Below are 12,240 nucleotides of genomic sequence, written 5' to 3' on the forward strand. Positions count from 1 at the left end.
CACCTTAGTCTCGACAAATCTAAAACTAAGCAAAAGAATTTTTAGTCACTTCTTTGAAATTGCCAGTGAGGGAAATAATGAAAAGTTTCCAAGAAATGAGGGTTCAAAAGTAAATAGAAATTAAACATCAATTTAAGGTGCATAAAATGCTACTCATAGTTTTATTTATTAGTGCTGTAGTTCTCAACATTCAGCAGATATCAGAATCTTCTGAAGGACTTGTTGAAACTTGTTAACTCTTCAAGTTTTAACAAGTGTTAGTCAGTAGTTATGATATGGGGCTCAAGAATTTTCAGTTCTAACATGTCCCCAGATGACGCTGAAAAGCTGCTTGGCTGGAGACCACATTTTGAGAACTACTTATTTACTGTATTTGGTGTATTGTATTTTAATGAATCTGAAAAGTATTATGGGATCTCACAGGTTCACTCATGGCTACAGTCTCCTTACACAAGATGTTTGTAACAAGTTCCTACAAATCTTAACTTCTATCTATTTGAATTCTACCCTAAATTATTTCAAAATGTAATTTTGGGGGAGTGGGAAGGGAGTACTACAGTAATCAAAATGAAAGTCATTAAATCAAAGTGAAATCTGCCATGGACAACACTTCTATGAGGTTTCATTTTTTAAATTACTAGCCGTAAGTTATATTTAATCCAGTAAATAATGTTAAGAAAATTTCACTAACCTAAATCTTAAGAGTAGATTAAAAGCTGATATAAAAACAAGCTGTTTCCCTAGGTCTTGAAAAAGGTCACTTTTTAAAATAAGAACTTCAGATTCATAACTAGGAATGAATAAACTGGCTTTTAAGTACAGAGTAAATATGATAATAATACTTACCTGGATGTGCCTTGTAAAAGAAGTAATTTCCATATGGTGTTTAGCAGTTTGTGTCTCAGTGGTCAATTATACACATAAACACAAACAACTTTACCATTATGGTAGAATATCATAAAATACTGAAGATACTTTCTAAATGCTTTGATGATACATATGAAGTTTCTAAACTTGCAATAGGACTTGAAAACCGACGCAGAGCACTAGTTCTGCTCAGTAGAGAATTTGAAATCTAAACCAAAACACATTCTGATGGCTATAATAATATGCAAAATCTAACTTTACAACGGAAGTAGTACCAATTCTTTGTCATTAATACCTTAGCAGTATATTGATACTTTCATAAGGAGTATTATATAACAGTTTAATATTTTCTTGTTCCTCTTCCATCCAGCATCTTTTATGAGAGGCACTTATAAAGAGCACTAGCTTTGGCGACGCTATAAGAAACATACACATGGTATAATGATATATTTTACTACGCTAACAAAGTATCACTTATAAAGAATTTTTATAAATTCAAAAATAGGTTGTAGGTAACAATGATTACCTTTAAAGCATTGAATTTCATTCACAATATTACTTCATTAATCTTAAACAGCAGTTCCATCTACAAAATGTTCTACAGCTTTTTCCTTTTTGAAAAGGAGGTAAATAAATGCAGGTAAGGTACTCATAAATTCTAGTTCAACAATATCAACTTCATTTCACAGCACTGATTAGTAGAGAACATTTTCAAATAAAGTAGTATACAATTTACAAAAATAGAATGACTATATAATGCAAACACTGTCCTCCATTATGAAGAATACGTGTGTGTATACATGTGTGTATGTATGTATATATACATATACATATTTCTTATAAGTTTCACTATTAAATAGCCCTTATTCAAGTACTTTTTTTCTGGTATCTCTTGAAATAATCACCTTGCTATATTATATGTAAATACATAAAAAAATAAAAGGTTAATCTAAGAAAAGGTTAAAAGTTTCAGTGTGGTTGACTTAAATATCAGCCGCTCACTTCAGTGAAAATCTGATTTGAATTCAAAACAGGTTTAGGTGCCATACTAAGTTTAACAACTTAGTCAAAAATATAGATATATTTAAGTGTCAAGTACTCAGTAAATTTCTAATGTGCTAACATTAGAGCAAAATTAAAAGTGTGTATTAATCTATTTATCACCCAATCTTAAACAATCCCCAGACAAAATTCATTTATATAACTAAAAAAATACACTAATATATAATATACCTGCTTACAAACACATAGGTAGCCATAAATAAAACTTTATTCTTTAATTTCATTTACAAGCTACCAAATATTATGTATTGTACACAGTGCTGAACACTTAAATGGCTGTAGTCATGGAGGATCCAGACTGAATGGAAAGCTGCAGATAAAGAAAAGATAAAAGCAAAGTAATACTGCAACAGACAAGTGGCAAAAGCATTGTTTTGCCATAATAAAATCAATTGGATTTGTAATTATACATCAGTTCTGGTTAAAACAAAGTGAGCGCCATGCGATTCTCAGCTTTGTTTGCAGTCTGGCTAAAGTCTGTAGAGTCCTTTTGTCTTCTGCGGTGATTAAAATAAAAAGTTAAAAACTATAGCAGCAACAAGCAAACCCTGTAACAGGAAGGCAAGGGTTAAGAACTAAAAAAAAGTTTATACAGTGTGTTTAGGGAAAGTATGTGCAGTTTATCTTCCATCAGCAGGAGTCCGACTGAGGGACAACATGATTCGGGCAAATCGCTCACAGAGTTCATGCGTGGAGTACGGAGGTAACTTCGGTGGCTCGTGGAAACCTTTAATCTCCGTAGAACAATCAAGCAGTTTTGGCAGAAAATCTGTCAGCTTCTCTTGGAGGTTTGCTGCAAATATAAACAATTAGATGTAACTAAAGATAGACAGGGAGAGAAATTATCTTCAACAAGATTTATTAATTTGGAGTGGTCAGTTGATGTTTCATTTCAAAACATGTAAAATCGTTACCATTTTGGGGGAAGAAGTAAAACATAAATGGCAACAGTAGTGTGCACAGCTTAGTTTGTAAATAAGAAAAAAAACTGATGTGAATATAAACATGTTACAGAATATAAAAAATGATAATAACTAACATCTAATTCTAACTGCTTTTAATCCCAACACCCCAGGTGTCCACCTGCATTGTTTAAACTTACATTCCATTTCTTGTCCAAGGTAGGAACACCATCGATTTCTCATATCTTCCACAGCAAGTATATCTTTCTCTTCCATTTCATCCACCAATAACAAGGGCAAAAATGGGACAATAAACTCATTCATGATAATCAGACCATTGTTTACTTCTCGATCCTCTCCAGATTCAAACAGTTCTGCAGCCTGCTCATTTAATTTCTTAACGCAATGAAAAAAAGAACAACAGGTTTGTTTCCTTTTTTAATTAAATAAAAATGTAAGTGTTAATACTGAAGGCAACATAACAAGCATGTTCCCAGACAGTATTAGAACAAGTGGAAGTCACAAAAAGCAACCTCAACCTATTGAGCAAGAAAAGTCTCTTAGAAAAGTCTATGCATATAACAACAGAAACAAAAGTAAAAAAGAAGTGGGAGAAATCATGTTGCCATGTTTTTAAAGCTTATGTTCAGTTTATTTCACTTTGATCATCACTATAGGGACCATTTTTAAATTTGTTCTCCAGAGGTAAATTTCCCCCAATTCTAAAATTTGACAAGCACTCAAAGTAATTTTAAAAACAAAGAAATTTTTGAAAGACTCATCATCTTCTCCATAAATGTCAACTGAACAGGGACTGTTATATTTCTTGATACAAAAATATAAAGTTAATCCATTAGTTCATTTATTCCTTCAAAAAATTCTTACTCAGTACATGCCATGTGCCAGAAACTGTTCTAGATGCAGGGGTACCCAAGCGATTAATACAGAAAACTCTCATGGAGTTTATAATCCCTTACAATACAGGGATCAGTAAACTTTTTCTGTAAAGGACAAGATAGGAAATATCTTAGGCTTTGAGGGCTATATCGTTTTCATTGCAATGACTGACCTCTGCCACTGCTGCACAAAGGCAGCCATATGTAAATGAATGGGCATGCCTATGTTTCAATAAAACTTTATTTATAAAAACAAGTGGTAGGCTGGAGCACAGGTCAAGTGTGCTGACATCTAATTGAGTAGAAGAGAGAAATCCATGAGATAAGAAACAGACATAGGAGACAGATAAAAAGATACAGGTATAATAAGACGTTTATGTCTGAAGTTTTATGTTTACAGAATGATAAATATGATTTTTAAATAGTTTTAAGCTGAATTTCAAATACAAAAATTTTATTATTTCTTATGGTTATATTATGTCATTCTTGTGCAATTTATCTTGACTTTGTAAAGAGGCTTATGCTGAAAGTCCAATTCAGCCACTAAGCAAATTATTTAACCTTCAGCAAACAAGCACTTTCCTAGCTTCAGCATCTTTATATGAAAAATGAGATACTATTACCTTCCTTACACAGTGGTTAAGAGGATTAAATGAGGTAAGCCTTTAAGTATCTAGTGTAATTTTTATAATTTGCATTCAAACACATATAATTATTCTGAAATTCGATGTTAAGTTCACTAAATCAAAACATATCCTAGAAACAACTCAAACATAGTATGTCCAAAGCCAACCTTATTCATTCTCTTAAGAGTCCCGAAAGCCAAAGACAGAACTAGTAAGTCAGGCAGCCTTAATGCTTCTATTTCCTTCTTCCCACTCATCTAATAGTTACCAAGTCCTTGATTTCATTTCCTTTACCATCTTATATACCCTCTCTTTCATATTCATTGTACTTCTGCCTTAGTTGATGCTCTCGCCCTCTCTTCCCTGTCTATCTCCTCTGGCGTTCTTCATTTCAATCTTTACTCCTTTCCAGTTCATCTTCTAGTATACTACTGCCAGAATTATTTTCCAAAAACAAACCTGATCATGCCAAACTTACACCAACTTTACAATGGTACCAATGCATTAGAATGGTGCATAAGCTTCTTCACAGTCTGACATCAACAAATCCTGTTGGCTTCATCACTTCCACCTAACCCTGTTCCTCGTAACTTAGCCACAATGGATTTATCTTCATTTTCTGTTGTATACTTTCCATGCCTTTTCATATGATATTCCTTTGTCTGGAATATTTTTCTCTCTTCTCTACAAGGCATTAAACTCTTATTTATCCATCAAGATCCAGATCAGTGTTTATCTTATCTCTTAAGCTTCTCCCCAACAATTCCAGGCATATTATTTTGCATATTTCTCATAATAATACTTATTCTGAAATATAAAAATTATCTGTGTACATCTCTCACCAGATTGAATTCTCTTAGGATAAATAATAGGTCTTACTTATCTTTGCATCCCTCAGAATCTGACATTCAGTAAATACTCAATGTAAAAAAAAAACAAAACCTTAAAGGAACACTAAAATAATCCTCCTGAGGTTTTCTTTAAATCCCTATGTGAAACAACAAAGTGTGGCTGGTTTACTAACTTATAATGATAAAAGAAACACATTCTACCATTTTATAAATGTCTTAGAATAACCATCAAGTTTTGGTTGTATTTATGTTTAAAACAGTTTTACCAAAATATTTCAATATCCTAACACTGTAACATTTTTACATTAAAAATTGCTTTAACTCATTCAATGCAAAATTTTATATAATTATATAAAACTTTGTACTTTTTTAAACTGAAATATATATAATTCAGGTCCTCCTTCTCAGGGGTTGATTAAAAACCTTTTGAAACTGACCAAATTAAGAATACCATCCTTAATGGATACAAACCATCAATAATTCAAGTCTTAAAATACACTCAAATGCAGCAAAATCAGCTAAGAGAAAAATAACAAGATCACAAGCTTCTAATATTCCCATTCAAAAATTCTGAAAACATACCACAGACTACAATTAACATATACTATGTAGTTCTACTGAAAGAAAACATTTCACCAGTACACCTACTTAAAGTTTTTTAAAGTACACATTTGAATACCTTTATATATTTTATAGAAAAAAATTGCAACTTAGAAGTTCACAATCTATAGTCATGTTAATAGCTAAATGAAATCTAATCAGAAAAAAGTATAAAGATGGAATTTGTAATTTTATACATAAAGGTTAGCTGACTCAAGAAACATTAACAAAGTACTCCAGATATCTAGAGAGTAAACTGGTGGGGGAAAAAAAAAAAACTTGCTAAAAAGATTTCTTAAAGTTTACAACAACAATAATATTTCAGCACATGGATAGTAAAAATATTTGAGGAAAAAAATTCCATTGACTAGGTGAAAATAAAGGATATTATACTACAATGAATCCTTTAACATCATGTACACTATATACACTATTTATAAAAACTCAGAAAAATCTATTCTTTTTCTGGAATAATAATGATGATAATTCATAACATCATTTAGCCCCTCTTCTGTCATCAAAAGAGGGAATGGCAGAATGAGAAGAAATCTAAATATAAAAATGTAATTATTCTGATCTCATTTTAAGAACATTTCTGGTTCATCATCTGTAAAACTTAAGATCCTTAAAGAAGAAGGGATAAAGAATTCAGTGTATTTTCCCACCTCAAGGGAACAGACCCAGATTATAGACATCATCATGACACCCCATCAGAATTAATAGTCAATCACTTATATATGAGTCTGGAAAATTGCCCCAATGGAAGACAAAATGATAAAGTAAACACATACTATGTGCATTCAACTTACTAGTAAACATTCTCTTCTATAATGTGATATCAATTCTTCATCATGTCCTCTGTATGGGCCTTTGGACAAGAGTTCTTTGTTATTCTGATAAGCACAGATAAGGAACAGCAAGGAATCTATATAACTTAAAAAAAAAAAAGTATAGCATTAGTATTTTATCTTTGTAAAAAAAAGGTCAATTACAATTATAAAGCATTTTAAGTATACATTTAAATTTTGATTATCCAGAACAACATTAAAATAAAAACTATCATCTGATGATACACTGTATGCCTGAAGGCATCTTCTGAGCAACAGCCGCATCTGAAACCAGCAGACAGTTGTCTTAAAAATAAAACAAACAAAAAACAGAGCTAGGAATTAAGAAAAAACTGAGAGAAAAAGGCCATAATTGATGAATTCAGAGTTCCTTCTGTCTTCCTTGGTATTTATTTCCATTTAGACTCAAAATTAACACTGATGTGAAAGTCAGTGATCTACTTTTTAAACAACATAATGCCAGTTTTGTTTGAGGGAAGGATCAGGTTACTTTGTTCCTTTATCGCGAACAGCACTCAATTCATTCAGTGACTCTTTTTCAGTCAGGTTTTTTTCTATGTGAGGGCACAGTTCTACTCATTGAGAAAAATGTAACAGAGGGGAGAATATCCAAAGGAGATGGGTGAAGTAGAAGGGAAAAAATGCTTCTAAGTCTGGGAAATCTAGTGGGATACAAACAGACAAAAGAAAACACTAACATAAAAGGCAGGCAGGGTTAAGCCTCTGTTTTATAGTTAATATTAATATGTTATTGATATAAGTCTAGACCTTAAGAAGTTCAAACTAGGTTTTAAAAAGGGAATATGGGAAAAATGTTTGAGTATTATATTTGTCTCTAAAATGATTATTCTTCTCCTAACATGCTGTAGGAAAAAATATATACAGCTATATATTTGTATAACTGAAATATGAAAGATATTTTAAGATATTTCCTGTGTCAGATTTTCCAATCGTAATGTATCTTCTCACAAATTCAGAAAAATGCAACATCCTAAAAGGTGAAATACTGTACAGAAACAATGTTTACTGCCAATCAGTGTTACTGTTTATTAATTTCAGGTGCTCAGAAACAAGTCTATATTCCAAATGTTAAATGTAGAATTATGTGGAAATTAATGTACACATTCATGACAAATCAAATTACACACCTGAAACTACTTCATAAAAAATAAGTTCTTTTAAGTATGTTTTGAAAACAGCTTTTCCCAGAAATTTGTTTTTGAGAAAACTTAGGGTATGAAATCTTATTTAGAAATAATATGGGTATAGTCTCAGCTAAAGCCTTTTTTGTTTAAAGAGTGATAATAATATTAAATGTTGTTTTACGCCACTAAGTTGAATTAGTTTGCTGGCACATCTACCTTTCCTTTTACAGCTATTAAGCTTCCTGTTGAAAGGTCTCCCCTGAATGACATCCATATCTGGCTTTCTAGACCTGAGTCATCGCTCTGAGAATAGCTCTGAAACCATGAACATGTTCCAATTTTCTAGTGAAGTACACAAAACGTTCTACATTTTATCAACCTTTAAAGTGCTTACATTTCAAGTAATCAGAATAAAATTCAGCAGTCCAGTTACCAAATTCTTATTTAAGATAAAATAAGACTATGTAGCCTGATAGATTCTCTTTATCTTCCATTTTTACTGCTGTAAAATTACAGTTCCTAAAAACATGACTTCATTTCACTACTCACAGAAGTAATAATGACCCATCAATAAATAATTCAATTTATGGTTTTCAAGTGCTAAGTTTTCATTAAAAACAAGTTTGAACGAAACCTTTTGGCAATGTTTTATACACTGCTAGTTACGGTAACCGCTATATTTAAAGTGGTAAAATTAACATTTCTTTTTTCAATATTCCATAAATATTATTTGTCACCATTACTAATTTTCTAGCTGATCTTTTGCATTTGCTATGCTAAGAATATTCACTTTACCAACAAGAATATATTTAAGAATAAGCAAATTATGAAATTTAAACATAATTCCAAGTTATACTTAAAGTCCTTTAACAAATGTTAACTCAGAAAAGCTAATGTAGAAGCTATGCAGAGAGCAAGAAAATGACAGGTTCATCTTGTTAATTCGTATTGAGATAATGAATACATTTTGTCCTTTTCTGATTTCATTAAATTATACAAGAATACAGAGGTCTCTATTTCAATTTTTCTCTCCCTAGTTAGTCGTGTGACCTTGACAAAGTTATTGCAGCACTGTGAAGCCCAGTTTCTTTACCTATAAAATGGAAATACCTTTTAGATACTCTATTCAATTGTAAGACCATATTAATATTTTTCTCAGAAAACTTAATCTCCAAAATCCTAAAGCTAATTAGAATATCCCTATTAAATAAAACTTTGACCAAAATATTAATAAAATAGAGCTGATCAAAATAGTTTTCTATTTCAGTGACCAAAGTGAATTAACTTAAAAGTACACAATCACTAGGACTTTAATAATTTGTATCCAAGTATTAACATTACTTTTTACTTTTGTGTGATAACTTTTAAGATTTTGATAAGTGTAAGAATGATGGCATTGTGTACTGTCCAACGAACAGAGCAGCACTGTCCAACAGAACTTCCTGCAATAATGGAAGTGGTGTATCTGTGCTGGCCAGAACAGTAGCCACTAGTCACGCATAACTACTGAACATTCAAAATGTGGCTAGTATGACTGAGAAACCGAATTCTTAACTTTAAAAATTTTAATTAATTTAAATTTAAATTTTTGCATGTGGCTGGTGGCCACCATGTTGGACAGCATAGCTCTAGAAGTAATGTTCCATGTTGGCATTTAAAAAAAACAACATTATTACCTCAAGTGGAGGTTTCTTATACTTTACACAATAAAAAAGAAAAGGAAAAAAAAAGAAAGAAATCAATATCCCTTTTACTTGGCGGCAGTATTACAGTGTATATTAAATATAGCACATAAAAAAATCCTTAGTCAAGTAAATTAATGTTAAAGGATATGAATTGAGAAATACATGGATAATAAGTAAATACACATTAGTGAATAATCTATAATGGTCAATAAATCAATATGTATCCTTTTCTTCTCAGTAACAATGATTGCAATTTAAAAAGTAGAAATTCCTTTAAAACCATCTGTAATTTGTATGAGAAGTAATCTAAAATATTTACAATCGCAGTATTTAGAAGACAAGTCATTAGTTTTCTACAGCTATATTTTTTATAGTACCTGGAAGTTCAGAGAAAGAGACAGATTAGAAACGCTATCTCTAATTTGAAGTCAAGATTAAACTCAGAAAGAACAGGAAAAAGGCTAGTGACTGGAAGGTGGATGTTGGAGAATACAAAGAATTCTATTTGCTGGGCTACCAGCTTCTTCGGTCCCCAGCAAACTTCTAGGCTTCAATCTAATCCTATTCCATTCTAAGTTTCAATTGTAGTGTTTGAGAGCTGATAAAAACAATGACAATAATGCCAGCTTTACAGATTTAGCTTAAAATGGAAAATATATTGTATGTGGGGTATATGGGAACTCTTTGTATTAATTTTGCAATTTCTCTGTAAATCTAAGACTGTTCTAAAATAAAACATTTATTGAAAATATACACTGCGAACAAAACCTTTTCTATAGATGAGGTCACATCTGAATAGAACACAAAAATTAAGCTCTTCTTTTCATGTGTGTCCATTTTGCCTTACCTTTCTCTTTGAAAATTTTCTAGCCCAATTATGAGATACATGGTTGTTTCCCTGAATTTTCTATAATCCTGATGCCATTCCTGTAGGTGAAAGAAAAGAGTAAAAGTATATAGATATTAAAACTACAATGAAAACTGCTTATAAATGCATTGTTTTGATAACTGTTTGAATTAATAGAAGCAAAGAGTTCATAATCAAAGATAAACTAGACCTAAATCAAGACTTTACTGTCTTATATACAAAACTATTTATCGGTATAATAATAAATGTAAAAATTATTAGACATTGATGAGAAATTAAACAACAATGATCTCACTAGAAGAAAACAGAAATACAAAGGCAAGATAATCAGTCAGGTACGTCATCTCTCTCTCTCAAAAATTCTTCAGTGTAAAATTTTATTATTAAGATATCATTATAGAGTATTTGGGGTGCATGTATCTTTTCAAATTAGTGTTTTCATTTTTTCCAGATACATACCGAGGAGTGAATTGCTGGATTATATTGATGGTTCTATTTTCATTTTTTTGAGGAACCTCCATACTGTTACCCACGGGGAGAGGGAAAGGAGGAGTGCGATAGGGGTACAGGATTACAAAATACAAACTACTATGTATAAAATAGATAAGCAGCAAGGATATATTGTATAGCACAGGGGATTATAGCTATTATCTTGTAATAACTTTTAATGGAGTATAATCTGTAAACTAAACCTATGCTGTACACCTGAAACTAATATAATGTAAAGCAAATACACTTAAATTAAAAAAATATTATTATAGATCTACATCACATTGAAGGTAAAAGGTAAATGAAGCTAACTCCTCTAACAGGAAGCAAAGCTTGAAGACTTATTTGAAGCACAGTTTTAAGGAACTGAAAGAAAAAGCAAAATGTTACATCATAATAAATTTATTTAACCTTTTAATTTTCCCAAATTTGTGTTAAATTTTAAATGTGGTTGCTGAATACTCTTTTCAGCTGAGCTATGGTGAAAAAGATAGATGTATTTCACATTTCAACAGCCCCTTCCTCCAAAACAACTCACAATTATTGGGCATGTAATATGACTAAATGATTCAGAACTCACAACTTACAACTCTAGAAAATGATTAAAAAAAAAAATCAAGATTTTCTTAACTTACTTAATAAAAATTGATTCAAGGAAAATCATAACTAAAATTCAATATAGGACTAACCTAAGGGAGATAGCGATGATAGAAGTGTGAAAGCTTTTATATACATATTATTATAAGTAAATGAAAATAAGAAACACACAGGCCAGTTATTGACCAGCTACATTCTACTTGAATACGAATCATTTTAATTTTTAATTTTAAAAGGCATAATTTCCACACTATTAGTAGACCTTAATAACAAATAAAGGTTAAATTGTCTTGCAAGCATAAAGTTAACTTTTCTGGGGGAAGTATTCAAATTGCCACTCTATTGTCATTAGAATCACCTTAGAAGTTGTTAAGTAGGTAAACTTTTTCTTTAAAGGGTTAGACAATAAATGTTTCAGGCTTTGCAGGCCATGCAGTCTCTGTTGTAGTTACTCATCTCTGCGGCTGTAGTGTGAAAGTGCTGATGTGCAATACCTAAACAAATGGCTTGTGTTCCAATAAAACTTTATTTAAAAAAAGCAGGTAGTGAGCTGGATTTGGTCTGTGTGCAAGGTTTGCTGATGTGCGACTTAGAGCAAGACAAAGATATGTGGGATATACAGAATCCAAAAACATGTCATGTAAATACCTATAAGACTTAGTGGATCTGCAGTTAGAAAAAATATGAGAAGTTTTCATAATAAAAATATGCTGAATCCAATCTGATGAAGCATGCTTGTAGAGAGACTGTAGAATCAAATCACAGTTAAAAAATCAAGTCCCATGTTACCTGAATCTTGGAGAC

At 31.3% G+C, this 12,240-nt stretch overlaps 1 protein-coding gene across 4 annotated transcripts in view; it reads right to left on the reverse strand.

Annotated features, from left to right (window-relative positions):
• Positions 1 to 2,119: 2,119 nt before the first annotated feature.
• USP25 (ubiquitin specific peptidase 25) overlaps positions 2,120 to 12,240 on the reverse strand; it is a 50,566-nt gene continuing 40,445 nt past the window's right edge. For 3 of the 4 annotated variants that reach the window (XM_082391944.1, XM_082391943.1, XM_082391941.1), the window contains 4 exons: positions 10,330 to 10,409; positions 6,614 to 6,737; positions 3,032 to 3,227; positions 2,120 to 2,722 (listed from right to left, as the gene is read on the reverse strand). In XM_082391944.1, the coding sequence (XP_082248070.1) occupies positions 2,550 to 2,722; positions 3,032 to 3,227; positions 6,614 to 6,737; positions 10,330 to 10,409 (573 nt within the window). In that variant the 3' untranslated portion in view covers positions 2,120 to 2,549. Of the gene's footprint in view, positions 2,723 to 3,031; positions 3,228 to 6,611; positions 6,738 to 10,329; positions 10,410 to 12,240 lie in introns of all 4 variants that reach the window. The other variant, XM_082391942.1, reaches the window with a different exon arrangement.

This window comes from Balaenoptera borealis (genome assembly GCF_965194805.1).
Source record: "Balaenoptera borealis genome assembly, chromosome: 5".
In the NCBI taxonomy this organism is placed as follows: domain Eukaryota; kingdom Metazoa; phylum Chordata; class Mammalia; order Artiodactyla; family Balaenopteridae; genus Balaenoptera; species Balaenoptera borealis.